Source organism: Parathielavia appendiculata, assembly GCF_033297405.1.
Source record: "Parathielavia appendiculata strain CBS 731.68 unplaced genomic scaffold N657scaffold_1, whole genome shotgun sequence".
NCBI lineage: Eukaryota > Fungi > Ascomycota > Sordariomycetes > Sordariales > Chaetomiaceae > Parathielavia > Parathielavia appendiculata.
This window is the reverse complement of record NW_026944220.1, coordinates 2,368,805-2,384,784: the sequence shown is the minus strand read 5'-3', so window position 1 is coordinate 2,384,784 and position 15,980 is coordinate 2,368,805. Positions and strand designations below refer to the sequence as shown.

Sequence of the window (15,980 nt, the reverse complement as noted above, 5' to 3'; positions counted from 1 at the left end):
GGAGACTCGAGGAGGTTGGGACAATAATGAAGGAGACGGGTCACTACAGTGGGAAAGAAAAGTTAAAGAGGGACAAGAAGGTCAAATTCGTTTCGTCAGGCAAGGATTCGAATCGGGGTATGGCCGACCTAGATGCTTTTCTTGAAAGAAGCAAGTCTCGGTGGCCAATAAACCATATATAAGCACGAGGACGGCTTCTCGGCCGGACAGGCAACCTATAATGTGCTATGAGAGACCGACAAACCAATGGACACTCGAGGAAACATGGCCGACAGCGAAGGAAACGGGGTCATGAAACGAGACGATGCGCGAGTTATCATTGAGCGTTTTCCTCGGTTTCTGTTTATCTCTCGATGGTACTCCGTAATAACTGCCGCAGACATGACCCCGCGCCCCATCTGCATGTCCCAGCATTGCTGACCGCAAAGTGAAAGCGACAAGGGGCTGAGATAAGAGGGAGACGCTTGCGAACGGTCTCGACGAGGTCTCGGCTGTCGAGCATCATCAACTGTCCCCCTTCTTCCCGCAGCCCCTCCGAGCGCCACGGACAGGGCAGTTGAGACGGTTGCGATTGAGAGAAAAAGCAAAGTCGTCTCTTGGCGGCGGCGAGGCTCGACGTCCATCAAAGCCACTCGGCCGTCCCTGTTCAAAAACAGTGATGGAGTTGCAGTGAGGTGCAGCTGTGGGTCGAGGATTGAAAGCGGGAAGAAGCGATAACATCCTGTGAGTGGATTCCAGGAGGCTGCTAAAACCCACTTGTAAAGATAACCGGCCAGCGTCCTGAGTGGCTCGAATGTTCCGGCCTTCCGGGTCAGGGGTAGTCGTGGGGGCGCCCCCACAACCTACTTCACTCCTTCCTGCGTGAGCGTCGCACGAGGCACACACTCCTCAGCTCGAACTCCCCAGGTTGCAACCACGGGTGTGGCTGCTTCTTGCAGGCGTGATGAGATCATGAGAGGCCGTCTGTATCAATGGCGATCCCTATGCCGAGAGGATGTAATCATGCCCAAGGATGATAAAAGTCGATCCCTTCTCTTCATGGAGTGGCCGCTTCAGCAAGATAGACTCTGATTCACTCACATGCCAGAACAATCACTGGCTTCCTTCGCCGCCGTGCCGTAACTGGGTTGAGCTGCAGAGGATCTCGATGGTACCACAATTGCCCCCCCACAGAAGCCACCAACACCATGCCCCTGGGTTTTGCCCCATACGGAGTAGGACGGGATGCTTGAGAAGAGACGCTGTGTAACGCCAACGAATCTGCAAGGGGCTGGGCGCCATTTCACAGGGGAACGAAAACCGGCGATATCCTATACGGATCCGTATGCATTTATCGAACTACCTTTCCGTACATGCGCATTCAGCCTCGCCCCTTCACGAACCCCAGAACGGTTGCTTCTGTACGATAGCACCCTACTGATCCTCTGGCATCTTTGGTAATAGTTTCCGCAGACAAACAACAAAAGGGTATCACCAAGATGCTTGTTGCCCTCCGCAAGGCTCCGAGTGCCGAACGTGCCCAGCCTACGGATAGCGCTCACACGAAACATAATCCCTACCTACTCACGTTAAACGTTATTAGATCGGCGGCTCAGCCAAGAACTCAATAATGAGAGAGGGAGCTGCAAGCATGTGGAGGCTTTGAGGTCAGCATCCTGGTCGTACCTCCGTAAGCCATGTAATATCAACCTCCGAAATATGAGGCCCACTACGCTCGCGGGATACAGTCCTCCGCCGACAGACCCTCAGATCTCTCGCCCCTCGCTCGTCAGCCAGGCAACATACCCTCCAACGGATCAATCTATATAATCCATATCACATCTCGTCTCAAGCTGTAAACCAGCCTTCTAGGATCATCTCAAGACTCCAAACATGTCCTGTCAAGTATTACGGATCCGGAGTACTGTGGCTGAATCAACCTTTAAAATACACCAGGTGCCCGCGTTGACAAAGGGCTGGAACTGTTGCCTTACCAAACGACATATTCCTAGGAGAGTCTTTCATTATACAAGTTTCGACATAGAGGAGCTCCTCACAAGGGGGCATGACTGCACAACTTGGAACAAGCAAATACTTGACTTGCTTTGGTACTAGACTGGGAGACTCCTATTACAATAACCAGATTCTCTTTCAGCGTAGAACTACACAGTAAGTAATCACCACCACTTACGGGCAGATCCAGACAGTTACTTGACCTACTTTTAGCGTTGAACAGAACCAACTAAACCAACAACTCGCCCAAGCCCGCAGTAAGGTGACCCCCTCTCCAGCTCCTTACAAGCACTGCTTGTCCCTCCCCCACACCTTCCCTTCTTTCCTTGTTGCAGGTAATGCCCAATAACAACTACACATTAAGGTTCATATACCATCCAATGTCCAAAGCCCGTCTACGTCCCGTCTAAACAAGATGCAGAAATGGGTGATCGCGAGCCGCCTTGGGGCCGCAGTTCAAGAAGCGAAGAGAAAGAAGCACTGCATCATTGCAGCAGCCACCCCGCATGCCATGCAAAGCGCAGATGATGTATAGTACCAATGACGAAGAACAAAAGCCCCATTCCCTTGGTAGGAAAAGGTTGGAAAGAAAGATGCTATAGGGTATATAGGTATTCCAGAAGCTATGCCGGTATCCAAACGCGGTGCCGGTATCCAAACGCAAATCGAATCCAACCCAAGCCAAGCAAGAAGCAAAAGAAAAATTTCAGCCTGAAACACCCGAAACCCAACCAGCCAACCCTAACAAGCGCCGATTGATGCAACCGCACCACACCCACAATCCCTCTCAACTACACAACTTGTCCCTTATTCAATCCCAAAAAAGTGAGAAAGATAGGCTTATTGCACCATCCCCGCCTCACTTACCCCCCTCCACCTTCCATTAAAGACCCTCACCCTCTCCTCCTCCAGCTGCTTCCTCAACCTCCTCGTCTCCCGCACCGCCTCCTCCCTCTCCTCCTGCAACCGCAGCACCTCGATCTGCGCCGCGCTCATGCGCCCCACAACCTCCTGCATCTCGGCGTCGGCCGACGCCAACGCGCCCTCGAGCTCCGCCACGCGCCGCTTGAGCGTCTCCATCTGCGCGCTCATGTCCTCCGCCGAAGGCTCCGTCGTCGATCGCCTCAGTGTCCCCGGGCGGGGACGGAGGCCGTAGGTACCGTATGAGTTGACCAGGGGTGAAGGCGTCGACATGCGCGACGGCGATTTGCCGCCGCCGCCGCCCTGGCGGGTAGCGTTGAGGCTAAAGATGGGCGAGAGCGGCGATTTAGGCGGGAAGACGCGCCTCTCGCCGCGCAATGAGCCCGAGGCGTCGCGCAGGCGGTGGAGCTGGGTGGAGTGGGCGTCGCGGAGGGCAGCGAGGTCTTCTTCGTGGCGGGCGACGCGCTCTTCGGCCGCCGTCTGCGCGGCGACGACCTCGTCCTCGAGCGCGCGCAGGCGGGCCTGCATGCCGGCGATGCGGTCCGTGTTGACGCGCTGCTCGGCCTCGCCGCGGGCGATGGTGTCGGCCAGGCGGGTGCGTAGTGTCGCGTTGGCTTCAAGCTGCGAGCGGACCTGCAGCGCGAGCTCTTCCACGCGGCGGGCCGACTCGTGTAGTTGTGCAGCAAGGTCGCGCTCCGTGTCGAGGTGCTGCTTCTCCAGTGTCTGGAGGGACTCGAGCTGGGCGCGGTAGGAGGACGCCTCGGTGCGGGCGAGGTCGCGGTCCGAAACGGCCGCCGAGAGGGACTGCTCGAGGCGTTGCATGGCAAGCTGCGTCTTCTCGTCGGTGCGCGTGCCCTCTTCAAGGCTCTTGATGCGCTCTAGCGCATCCAGGTACGTGGTCTGCAGGTCTTGATAGGCCTGCTCGAGCGAGTCTGAGCTGACAGGGGTATCGTCTACGCTGTGGCTGCTGCCTGGCCGGGCCAGAGCCTCGGGAATCAGTATATCCTTTTCCCGGAGCAGGCTCCGTAGTGAGGCGATTTCGCCCACAGCTCGGTCCAGGTCCATTTTCAGTCCGGCAAGGCCCTTCTCGACCTGCCATTTCTGCTCGATGGCTTCCTCGGCGCGGCGGCGTAGGACGCCGATCTCGTCGCGGAGGAGGGACACCTCCCTCTCATAGCCGGCCTTCTTCGGCGAGGCCGTGAGAAGGCGATCGCGTTCCATCTCGAGTTGCCGTATCCTCTTGGCATTCTCGCGGTTCTGGAGGTCTTGTCTTTCGAGAAGACTCTTAAGCGCACTATGTAGAGCGTCCCGCTGAGCCTCAACATCTTTTAATCTTTCCGCCAAGACATCTCGAGGTTCGCTCGATCTCGTTGTATTGGACCGCGAGAGGGATTGCTGCCGTAGCGGCCGCGTTTTCCCGTATGACGCGCCCGTGACCGACGCTGACCTGGACAGACCCACCGACATGCGAGGTATCGTCTGCTTCAGCTCGGCGTTCTCGGACCTGAGTAACTGAAGCTCCTGCTGTATCTTGGACGTGTCATAGATGAGCCTCGCATGCTCGGCGGCCTCGGCCTCGAGGCCTTCGACGCGAGCCCTCAGCTGAGGGACGATTTCATCGCGTAGATTGTCTCGCTCATTCGATGCCGTTTGCAGCTCTCCCTTGAGGGCGCCAAGGAGATCCTCAAAATTGCTCTTGACCTGGCGCTCTTCGGATAACCTCCTGCTCAGGTCTTCGCACATGCTCTCAAGCTCCTTGACCCGTCCGCTGTCATCGTTGTTGAGCTGGGCGATGTCAAGCTGCGACGCCTTTCTGGATAGCTCCTGTATTTGTTGGTCCAACAGCCGTCGCTTGGAGCGCTCGTCCTGCAGTTTATTGGTGAGCTCCAATCGTATCCGTGCCTTCTCCTGCTCAGCCCTGCGTTGAATCTGTGAGATTTCCTCTTTCGCCTGATCATAGTCGCTGAACTTGGCCGAACTATAGCCGGAATCGGAGAAGTAGTCGCTCGTCCGTCTCCCGGGCGCCTGCGGGTTGCTAATTTGCTCCTGCAGTCTCTCTACTAAATCTTCTAGATCTATCTCGCGCCGGATTGACAAGGCCAACTCGGCGCTAATGGCCCTCAGCTCATCCTCCATCTCTTCGAGCTGGCCGAGTGATGTTGTGCTGTCCGCTGGTGTCTGAAGGAAGGCTTCGCAGTACTGTAGGGAGTTCTGCTCTGTGGGGTTAGCGAAGGTCGGACCCTTGGAAGCAATCGGAGTCTCATAGGACTCGGTCACTGCAGTCGCCGGCTTGGGCGACTCGGGTGACGGGAGGGGCGAAAAACTCTTGTCCGAGTAATCGGTCGCGGTTGTGGGCGACGCTGAGGTGGCCCATCCAAGAAAGGTGCTGAGTTTAGAGGAGGCTGGGGACTTCGGGAGCGGCTTATTAAGATTAGTTTGTTCTAGTGTTGTTGCTGAGGTCGTATCTGGCACATCTCTGGTGTTCGGCCCAAGATTAAGTTGCGGAGGAGGTGACTTTCGGGCGAACATTGACATAGTCTTGGTATTAGTCTTGGTGATGGTGAAGCGCTTGTACCCGTGCGGCTCGGGGGAGCCCTGGTTCGAGTACAGATCGTCGGGCTCGTACGGGGCCGACTCCTGAGTGACCACACTGGCTGTTTCGGCGCTAGAGCTCCTGTCATCGACAGGTGTGTGTGATGTTTGAATGGCTGCAGGACTGCTTCCCGCAATGCTACTCGAATGCACGTCTCCCGCGCCGTCAACCGGGACAACGGGGCGGCTGAAGGAATCAGTGAAGGGAGATGATCTGTCGGGAAGAACCCGGTTAGCCCGACACATTACCACCATTTTAGCCGGTCCGAACTCTGGTTGCACATACGGTTGGCTGGTGTCGCGACTCGCTGGCCAGTCGACGACGGTATTCAGCGAACTCGCCGTGGCCAGCAGAGTCCGATGGTCAGGGAACTCGTAGAGTGTCGGGCTGTCGAGCGAGCACGATCTTGCGAACCTCTGCTCGGGCCTGGGGAGGTCGGCAATGACGTCGGCATATGCAGTGCCCTTGGAGAAGCGGACGGCAGCGGGAGAGGCGGTCGACGACAACGGCTTCCGCTTGATAGGGCCCGAAATCTGGGCCAGACTGAACGAGCGGCCGCTGCGTGGGCTCGGCAGTGTATGTTTGGACGGCAGCCGTGGCAGCTCAGGGAACGCGTCCGTGTGGTCGTGTGTTTCGAGGGAGACCGGGAGGGTGGCCAGACGAGGGGGTGATGGAGCGGAAGCGACCTCAGACGAAGCAGTTGGCGTATCAGGATCGGAATCGCAGAGGTCGGGTTCGTCGTGCGCAGTTGACGCTGTGTCTCTCATCAACTCGGAGGAAACACTAGGAGCAGCCATGGTGGCATTCATAAAAGTGACTCTGTCGCTTTAACCCCCCATTCGACTGGCGTTTGATTAGCACATTGATGGCAGCAACGAAAGGGCTCGGCAAAGGCTAAAGGGCGATCGAAAGAAAGGGAGCAGAAAAAGGAGTAAGGTTAGTAGTGGCCGTCAGTGTTAGCGCCGCGATTCGCCAGGGCTGCACAGTCCCAATCCCCTTTGGGCAAAGCGCTGACCGCCGCTCACAGGGATAAGGAGCTGTACCTTGCAAGTCCCACTTTACGCCACAGAGATCAACCAATCAAGCTGCAGTCCGGAGTTGGTGGGGAACTGGATGTTCTGCATCCTGCCGCTGATGAAATTGGAAAGAAGCAGACGCCTACAAGTTCGAGTTGCTGATTGCATTGTACGTACGCAGTAACAGCCACTCATCAGGACGATTCTTTCGCGTCTCTTACGTTGTGCAAGACCTAAACGCTATAGAATGCAAGCTGCCGCTTTGCTTGACACAGAAACCCGAAAGAACTTTGTCTGGATGAATTCGAACCGTACCGAAGACAAACATACACGGTGTTGCGGATGGCAGACATTCGAAGTTACGATTTTGCCAGAACTCGATTCAAAGCTCGACATTCAACACTGGGCACGGCAGACTCCACCACAGGTTGTGATCGGCGGTTCGGTCATCATTGAAGCAATGGAGGGTTCCCTCCCCCTTGGCAGATCGGTGCTCCCTGCTAACGTGGTTGTATTGTACATACAGTACTTGTAGGCAGCACATGCTGCCGCGACAGTTATTCGGGCTTTATAAAATCTCTGTCGGCTTCATCCCTCTGGCATTGTTCGCATCTGCTCTGTTCTCCCGTCTTCCATCTGCCGTCTCTGTCCCAGTGGTCTGTCTTACACCATGCCGCACTTGGAACCCACCTCCCAGACAAAGCCCACCAAAGCAGCGACATTACCCATCTCTCCAAGACAATGTTCTACGTTGTAAGATGTGACAAAAGCCAGCCATTTGCCGATAACGGCATAGCCTTGTCAATCCAGTGAATCTGCATGATGAGATTGACTCCGAAGATTCACCCTACTCAACCCGGAGTCCCTCGACCGGGAATTTGACAAGTCCGAGCCCGGATGTGTTTGATCACCGGAACAAATTACACCTGGTATTTTTACTGCTCTATTAGGCACCTGACCGACTGTATCATCAACTCCTAGCTACAGGCAAGAGGAGTCCTAAGAATGTGCATAGCACTGCTGACCACCGGCGCCCGTATCGCCGGCTTGTGGAGTCCCGGGTGAACATCCTCCGGTGGATAAAACAATAACTTGTAAGGACGTCTCGAACGCAATGAGAAAAGAACACCAGAGTCGCATCCAGTTGACTTTGATCGAACGCGGTACTCCATTACCCATTCTTACAAGCTATCCAGGAAATATAACAAAGCCAGACAACAATACATCCCGGATTCCTCTATATCTACCAGGACAGTGTGCCGAGTAACGATACAAGACTATCCTCCCTAGCCATCTACGTAAACACCTTAAAGTGAAAAGAGGGGAGAAAAAGGAGACAAGTATCAAAGGTAATCCTTTCTCTAAGCATCAGCATCCTATTTCCTCTCCCCTCCTCAGCTTTAGATCTCAGCATGTCGACGGCTCCCCCAAGACCCTCTTTATCATACATCTCTCTCCACCACCCTGGCCCTCTCCTCCATAGTCTTACGCCGGCTGCTACTCGCAACCGCACGTGCGGGTTCCTCCCTAACGATACCCGCCGCGGTACCCGCCGCTATAGCGGTGTCGGTGACGCTGGTACGCCGACGGCGAAGGGGCCGCCGCCCTCGCCGCCGCCCGTCCGTCTCGGCCAAAAAAAAAAACGACGGTGATGGCGGCGACGGCGAAGTGGAGGGAGGAGCAAAATAAGCTGGAGGAATGCTTCACGTCGGGCAGGGTCTAGAACGTTGTTTAGTTGATCCGAGGAACCTATTTACTCCAGGATCGATGGGCGTACGGACGTAAGTGCTGGGTTGGGGAGTCGCGCATTCTTGAAAGGTGCGCCGGGGGGGGGGGGGGGGGGGGGGGGGGGAGGTTGGGGGAGGGAGGTATTTGGGGCAGCTGACCTTGTGCTGGCAGATGCGGAAGCGCACCCAGGTGCAAAACATGAGTAGGGCTCCAGGCAGATGTAGCACCAATGATGGCCGCAGATGCCCGAGGAGCGGCGGGTCATGATGGTTAGTGACGGGGTTGGGGCTAAGCGGGAGGTGAAGAGTGGACGAGTGGCTTACGTGTAAGGTGTCGTACCCGTCTTCTTTCAGTATATGCCTGTTGCAGTGTGAGCAGGTCTGTGTCGAGGTACGATAAACCCCTCAGATACCCTCATCGGCAGATTTGTGTAGCTGGCTCCTGTCGTGCTGCTCGCACGTCTCGCCCATGTGCCAGGCGACACGATGGTCGATGCAGTATGACTTGCTGCAAGCGACGCAGTCGAACAGTGGGCACCTCGTCTCGTAGATCTGGCCCGACTGTCAGGTTCGCGAGAGACAGGGATGGAACCCGGGTGCTGCGCGAGCGGGCTTCGGAGGAGCAAGTTGTCGTAGTGTTCGAGCGTCTCCTTCCGGGCCCAGCGCTTGATGTCCTGCCACTCCAGCAACTCCATATAGACAGGACACTTCAGCTTGCTCCAGTGACCGCGTGCGACGTCTAATTGCAGCCATTATTTCAGACAGTCTTCGCACACCATTGGCCGGTGCATGTAGAGCGTCGTGACCTTGATAGGTATACCGCTCAGATTCTTCTTTTCGAGGCATATGGTGCACTGGATTTGTTGGCGGTTCCGAGATGGGGTGTCGTGTTGACCGTGATAGCTCACTTGACGAGCCAGGCTTTGCTGCTGAAGCCCGGCTTTGCAGTGGACCCTGATATGATCCCGGTATGTGTTTCCTTGCCTGCCGCCATAGTCACTTGGTCTCAGGTAGGTGTCGAACACTGCCACTATGAGTCGTGGAAAAGGAGATATAGAATCAACAGTATCTTACCAGGTTGTCAGTGACTGGAAGGTAAAATGCTGAAAACGCACCTCGAAGACGCACTCATCTATAGCTTGGGCGGAACTGTCAGCTCCGGAGCGACAGGGAATATACGATCATAAAGGCGCAAAGTCTGGCTAGTGAGGTGGAAAGGGGTATTGATAATGGCGTACGTGAACCTGCAGCGTTGAGCACACGCCACCTGATAACAGAAAAGACTGAAGGCGATTGATGCACGACTGAGCGGATGAATCTGGTATATTCTGTGTATTGTGTGAAACTGGCCGGCTGGGATGGATATATGGTTGACGGAGCGAGATGCCCTCCCGTCAGTGATGTTCAGTATAGGGAACGTAGGGGGATGTCGAAGTATCGCGTCTACGTACGACCGTGTATTCTGAGCTGACCCGTGCTGGGATGACCGTATATCGCGAACACGGTGATGAATAATCATCCCAATGGCATGTCCTTCGGCGGCTGCGTATTGGGCAATGGGTGCCGACAGAGCCCAGGCGGCACCCAGCAGCAGGAAGCTGTAATGAGTTCAGACAACCCCTCATTGGCAGCCCAGTCATATAGCGTGCTGCCATTTTCAGCAAGGTAATTATCAGAAGGCAACACTCATCCTGATGATGGCCGAAATAGACTTACTGGGTGGAGATAGATGAGTTACAGAAACGAAATGTTGACCCAATACGGAAAGGGTGAACTCAATGAGCAGGATGGACTGAAGTGGCAAGTTATGGAATTAGACTGTATCAATTCGACATTGCGAGCAAGCAAATGAGTATTCAACGTTTCTACCTGCCTTGCATCTGACGACCGGAACGGTCCACGTTAGACCAGCTGCCGTTGAGGCCGCGACCGCGGTGCCTGGCCTCAGTGACCCAGCATCACCCCCGTGACGAGCACGCGGCCGGAGCAGCTTCAACATATTCCCATCCGACCTGTCGACGGAGGCAAGCCGTCCGCCAGGCCTGACTGCTTCTTTCAAACATCAGAAACCAGTTGATGCCTCTCCCCCGCTTCCGGCTAGCCCACAGCTTCCACTGAGCATCCTAGACGGCCTCTTCGACCTCTTCAATCGGCAGCAGGTCCGGACCATGGTACCGCGAGCAGGATCTCAGTCCGGTAATGACCAAGAGCGCTAAGCCCTTTCCCTTGAGCGACCTCGGAAGTCGCAACACGACCTCAACATTGAGAGACAGGTTCTTCGTAGCCGTATAGCCTCTGAGATCCAGGAAGAGCGACTCAAGCCGCACCATGGCATCCCAGCGAATCCACAGATTCGCCTTCCGCTCATACCCAACCGAGCACTCGGCCACACCAGGTTACTGGCGGCGGCCGGGTCCCATGTACTTGGCGTCGTCCCCACATCTGCCGCCCTCCACCTCCGCCAGGGCCGGCACGCAATTCACCAATAGATGCTTGATCCGCTGATACAAGTACCTCGGGCTACCCTGACCCGCTTACCCCTCCCACTCCTCCCTCAAAACAGGCAACCTCTCCTTCTCCCTACAATCCATCCCATAAGCCATCCACTCCCACCTCGGCGTCGCCTCATCATAATCCGGCGGCGGAGGAAACGCAGAGTCCTCCTCAAGCGGCAACGACCGGACAGCCCTCGGCTCCCGTAACAAAACCATCCCCTTCACCTCCTCCTCACTCATCTCCCTCCTCCATAACGGCCCGACAGAGCTCACCTCCTGCCCGACAACCACCACACTGTTCGACGCCCACTCCCTGGCCAATTCCCGCTGATAAGACTCCGGGAGCGCACCGGTCAGCATCAAGTCCCCACAACCATTCTCCCCCACACGGCGCGGGTCATCGAGAAGGGTCAGGCAGAACGACGCGTGCTCCTCGGTGCTGTGGTCAAACGTCGTCGAGACGGAGCCCCGCTGAAAGGGGTCAAGGGGAAGGGTGTACGTGTCGTCGAGGGTGGTGCGGAGGAGGGCCTCGAGGCTGCGATGGCGCCTGGCGCACAGGTTCCATTCCGGGCATATTAAAGAGACGGCACAGGTGGGTCCGTGGCTAATGCTCGAGGTGAGGATTTTGGCGATGGTTTCAGGCGGAAGGATGGTTTGGGGTTTGGGAGAGGTGGATTGAGGCTAAGGTTGGGCGGCCATGGCTGTCGATTTGGTTGCCATGGCTTTCTGTAACGGTTTAGATGGATATATATACTAAATCAATCGTTTCATTGCTGCCCGTTTTGGTAGTTGGGGAAATATGCGAGAGACCTGTTAATATACTTAGCAAAACATTCCTAGGACAAGCGGATTGATTGTGTGCGAGTGGACAAAGGATGGAGCGCTTGTTCAGCATCCGAACATTGTCCATGCTCACACAATAGCTGTAGGCCGGTCATATTACGTCTTGAACAGCCCGAAAACCCAAACCTGAAAAACAAATGGATATAGTGCACTCTAGCTCCTAAACACCCTGGTTCACCCCCAGACTCTGCCCCCGCCCTCCTCCATTAAGCCCGCTCTCTCTCCGCCGTCATTCCTCATCCTGAAATCATCAACGGAACTTCGTCTTGTCGTACGCTCGCATTAGGGCTCTTGAGCTAAGATCAACCTCATAACGGCGAGTTATGTACCTGCAGGTCCTGCTGTCGCCGATGCGAAAACCTGTCCAGAGGGAAATCGAGGCGAAAAATCCACGCAAGAAGATGAATGATCAACGCCCCGCGTCACTGCTGCGAGACAGCCACACTCTGTGTGACATGTGTGCAGTGTCCCAATGCGGTGCAGCGCTTCTCAGAGAAGGGCGGCAAAGACGCCGGCAGCAACCGCGGCGACGCCGTTGCCGATATAGGCGATGTTGGTAGCGGCGGCAGCGGCCCTGGAGGAAGAGGAGCTGGGAGCAGCACTCTGGCCACCAGCCGAGGTCTGGGACGGAGCACTGGTGGACGATGGCGCAGCACTGCTGCTGGAAGAGCTCGAGCCCGTGTTGACCTCGGCCTTGGCGGGATCCAGAGTACCGCACTTGTTCTTGATGTTGGTCTTGCAATCATCCTGAGCCTTCGCGCTGTTAATATTAGCCGCGATGCAGTCAGTGTAGGCTTTCTCGCAGATGAACTGAGATGGGGTTAGTGGGTTTCATCCTTCCATCTTGACCGCATGAGAGGACCTACAGTCGGGATTGTCTGAATGTAGTACTGCAGGCCCGGAGCCGTGCCATTGGAGCATGTGCAGTTGTAGGACAGGGTGTTCTGTGACGGCATGTTAGTCCATGATGTCCGACAACAAAACACGCGACAATTGAGCATACCACATCGCACTCGTTCTTGGTTGGGTTGCCGCCGCAAAGCTCTTTGCAGCTGTTGTACTCGGCGCCACACCACTGGGCTAGCCCTCGGAGTCAGCCTAAGCGCATGAGCACTGCAGTCAGCAATTCATACATTTCAGCACGGGTTCGACCGTGTTCGGATCGATGGTGAAGTTCTGGGCAGCGGCGACAGCGAGCGCCGAGAGGGCGGCGAAGAGAGTGCTGTGGCGCATGGTGAAGGTTTTGTGGTGGCCGAGAAAACTGATGCTCAAATGGATATTCTACAAAATGTAGCTAGCTGGCGATGAAGCACTGGCGGAAGTAAGAGACTGCACGTAAATGCGCCGACAACGATTTGTTGTTGTCTGACGGTGGAAAAACCGATCAACTCGAGTGCTGCCGAAGGAGAAGAGGACGGGCGGAATCAAACGAGCTCTCCGAAACTGGCAGCTGCCTGTCTCAGCACCAAGGGAAAGTCGTTCCTGAAGAACGCTGGGCAGGCCGTGATTGGCCGGATCAGTGCATCGTGGGTGGATTTCACCGTGTCCCGTCCCTGCCTTCGCTCCCAGCCCCCTGCTTCATTGATGTCCCATGGCCAAGATCTGGCAGCGGCCTTTCCGGCCCTGGCAGTGCCCAAAACATGTCGTGTTGGCATTTGCTTCACAGATTACCTCTGTACGGATAACCATCTGGCTGACGCGAGCGGCGGGCAGGCACTTGGATAATTTCCTAGATACAGATATGGTCGCTTGAGGGATAAGGAATTGGCGGAATCGGTGAATCCGGCTAGAGGTGACAGGCGGCCCACTGTGCTGTCGCTCCCGGCTTCCAAACATGGGCAATCGTGCCTTCGCCGAAGAGTTGCTGTTTCATCACACGCTCTGGCTGCACTCCTGCCACCGTACGATGGTCTCGGATGTTGCAATGGCTTGGGATGAGGTCGGCAGAACACTCAGTGATGAGGTAAGCATTCGTCCCGTGGTCACCTCCAACACACACCTTACCCGTGCTGCATGATGATCGGGAACCCCACAGATCTGAAGACGCACGCACCGACTCCACATCCAGTTTATCTGTCGTTATTCCCGCATCTCATGCGAGTCGGAATCACTTGGTTCCATTGTTGAGTAACCTGACCCGATATTTGCCCAAGCAACGGTCATATCGTATGTCCGTAACCTTAAGAGTACTTCCTACCTGACTTGTCCTACCGCGCGGATGGGTATACTAACACAATGCTTGCGTAAAAAACCAAACTCGATGTTATTGACACATGTGCGCCAAACTCCGTCTATATCTTCATCTATATTTCAAACTTGGGCTTGCGCTGTTACCCGAAAAAAGACCACCTAATGACTTTCTCGTTTGAGCAGCCAGGGGACCTTTCCTCCTTGATGCCAAGTTGTACTGGCGTTTCGCCGTAATACGGTACGGACAGAACGTGGAGAGGAAAGTTCCCTCCAGCTTGCCCGCTGTTCCCTTGGACAGGCCAATCGCAAGCAGGCGGGGGAGAAAGTTGGGATACTAGTGTTCGGCAACATGAACATCTCGACAAATCCACCGCTCTCACATCACCTCGGATGTTGTGCTCTCCTCGTCCCTTTAACTACACCCCTTGATCATCCTGAGTATGCCCTACTTGCCTACCGTTCCCTAGAAATGCTCTGTCCTCCTTATACGCAGTCACATCTTACAAAAGTAGCCTTACGTGGTGAAGGGCCATCATGTTCTGGGCGGTGACAGGCGCCTTCGCCTTCATTGTGTTGGCATGGCTTTGGAGGATCAACGCGGCAATGCAGAGTGTGCCTGAAAGCGCACGGCAAGCCTCGCCCCGACGTTGGACAGAGCGGGAGCTCCGCGACACGTACGAGCGCCTCAAACAGAAGCCACTTGACTTTGTCAAGCTCTTACCGCCACGCCTGGACAGGCGGTATGTCGTCGTTGGCGGATCTGGTAAGCCCCGTCGTCCGGCCCAATTGAAGTGAGACATTGCAGAACCCTGAAGTTGTGCTGACCTCATTCAGGACTCGTGGGGGGAGACATCGTCTTGCAGCTGCTCCAGCGCGGCGAGTCACCGGAGTGCATCCGAGTTGTCGACTTTGTGCCCCTCAACCGCAGGGACATGATTGGAAAGGTCGCCGGATGTGACTTTGTGAAAGCCGACATCTCTTCCCGCTCGTCTGTTGACGCCGCCTTCTCCAAGCCATGGCCCGAGTCCGTCGTCAAGAAGCCCCTGACCGTCTTCCACACAGCAGCTGCTGTCCGGCCCCAGGAGCGCAGCCTGTTGATCTACCACCGCATCAGCGCCGTCAACCGAGATGGCGCCGTCAACGTTCTTAAAGCATCCCGCGCAGCTGGTGCCGACATCTTCATTGCCACCTCGTCCGCCTCAGTCAGCATCGTCCCTCCTAAGTTTTGGATCTGGCCGTGGCAGAGAACTCCTGTAAACTACTTGCAGATCGCCAACGAAAGAGACTTCGACGCTTCTCTACGTCCTCACGACCGATTCTTCTCCAACTGTATGTCTTGTCCGATGTACCTATCCCAGAACCACGACCGACTGACCCCACGCACAGACGCCTACTCCAAAGCCGAAGCCGAGCGCGCCGTCTGCAACGCCAACGAGCCAACCTTCCGTACGGGCACCATCCGCCCGGGCAACCCCATCTACGGGCAAAAGACGGATCCCGTCCTCGGCATAGTCCTCCGCATGCGGGACAACGTGACTTGGATTTCGCACATCGTCCAAAACTTTGTCAACTCGCGCAACGTCGCCTTGGCTCACCTGCAGTTCGAAGCCGCCCTCGCCCTGCCGAAGGGCAACCCCAACAACGCCAACCCCACCACGACTACGATGCCCGCCTGCGCCGGCCGCACCTTCAATGTGACCGACCTCGGCCCGCCCCCATCGTTTGCCGACGTCTACTGTGCGGCGCAGACGCTGTCCGCCACGCCCGTGCGCGTAACCCAGCAAAACCCTATCATGCTTTTCCTCCTGGCGCACGCCATCGAGGCCTGGTGCCTGTTGTTGGCGCGGCTGCCCTTTCTGACTGCCTGGTTCGGCTGGAGGGAGCCGTCGGGTCCGATCCACATGCTCCAGCCTTCGGTATTTTCCGTGTCGTGTCACACGCTTGTCGACGACAGCTTGGCGCGGAAGAGTGTTGCGGAGGGGGGCATTGGGTATCGAGGCGGGTGTACCACGATTGAGGGCATTTGCGAGCAGATTCTGGAGTGGAACCGCGAGAATGGTAAGGAAGGCAAGGCCGTGGAAGATGTCGGAGGGGGGGTGGATGGGACAGTGGCCAAGGCCGCCTTGAATACTGCCGGGCTGGCGGCGTGAAACTTCTCGGCTTCGTGAACAATGCGACTGCCTAGGAACGCAAGGCGGATACT

At 56.1% G+C, this 15,980-nt stretch overlaps 5 protein-coding genes across 5 annotated transcripts; 1 reads left to right on the top strand and 4 right to left on the bottom strand.

The window, feature by feature from the left end:
• Positions 1-63: 63 nt before the first annotated feature.
• N657DRAFT_44068 (uncharacterized protein) lies at positions 64-739 on the bottom strand. The gene has a single exon (XM_062787382.1). It carries the CDS (start codon positions 621-623, stop codon positions 216-218), a length of 408 nt encoding a protein of 135 aa, XP_062652633.1. The 5' UTR covers positions 624-739; the 3' UTR covers positions 64-215.
• Positions 740-2,832: 2,093 nt separating this feature from the next.
• Positions 2,833-6,273, bottom strand: N657DRAFT_561019 (uncharacterized protein; the record flags this gene model as incomplete). The annotated part of the gene is made up of 2 exons (XM_062788029.1): positions 2,833-5,719; positions 5,792-6,273. The coding sequence occupies 2 exons, from the start codon at positions 6,271-6,273 to the stop codon at positions 2,833-2,835; spliced, it is 3,369 nt and encodes a 1,122-aa protein (XP_062652632.1).
• A 4,099-nt stretch (positions 6,274-10,372) lies between these two features.
• N657DRAFT_668011 (uncharacterized protein) lies at positions 10,373-11,517 on the bottom strand (the record flags this gene model as incomplete). Its single annotated transcript, XM_062795427.1, has 3 exons — positions 11,301-11,517; positions 10,788-11,215; positions 10,373-10,544 (listed from the first exon to the last, which is right to left on the bottom strand). Exons 1-3 carry the CDS (start codon positions 11,316-11,318, stop codon positions 10,373-10,375), a joined length of 618 nt encoding a protein of 205 aa, XP_062652631.1. The 5' UTR covers positions 11,319-11,517.
• A 78-nt stretch (positions 11,518-11,595) lies between these two features.
• Positions 11,596-12,849, bottom strand: N657DRAFT_608662 (uncharacterized protein). The gene is made up of 4 exons (XM_062790275.1): positions 12,721-12,849; positions 12,591-12,667; positions 12,454-12,531; positions 11,596-12,397 (listed from the first exon to the last, which is right to left on the bottom strand). Exons 1-4 carry the CDS (start codon positions 12,818-12,820, stop codon positions 12,077-12,079), a joined length of 576 nt encoding a protein of 191 aa, XP_062652630.1. The 5' UTR covers positions 12,821-12,849; the 3' UTR covers positions 11,596-12,076.
• A 1,462-nt stretch (positions 12,850-14,311) lies between these two features.
• N657DRAFT_652423 (NAD(P)-binding protein) lies at positions 14,312-15,927 on the top strand (the record flags this gene model as incomplete). The annotated part of the gene is made up of 3 exons (XM_062794295.1): positions 14,312-14,540; positions 14,612-15,106; positions 15,164-15,927. The coding sequence occupies 3 exons, from the start codon at positions 14,312-14,314 to the stop codon at positions 15,925-15,927; spliced, it is 1,488 nt and encodes a 495-aa protein (XP_062652629.1).
• Between the last annotated feature and the right edge of the window lie 53 nt (positions 15,928-15,980).

What these genes read in the sequence shown, in the direction of transcription:
- N657DRAFT_44068 (XM_062787382.1), bottom strand. Translation starts at nt 623, where the DNA reads ATGGACGTCGAGCCTCGCCGCCGCCAAGAGACGACTTTGCTTTTTCTC.
- N657DRAFT_608662 (XM_062790275.1), bottom strand. Translation starts at nt 12,820, where the DNA reads ATGCGCCACAGCACTCTCTTCGCCGCCCTCTCGGCGCTCGCTGTCGCC. An exon ending in CCAAGAACGAGTGCGATGTG is followed by an intron (nt 12,532 to 12,590) that starts GTATGCTCAATT and finishes ATGCCGTCACAG; the next exon opens with AACACCCTGTCCTACAACTG. An exon ending in ACATTCAGACAATCCCGACT is followed by an intron (nt 12,398 to 12,453) that starts GTAGGTCCTCTC and finishes ACCCCATCTCAG; the next exon opens with TTCATCTGCGAGAAAGCCTA.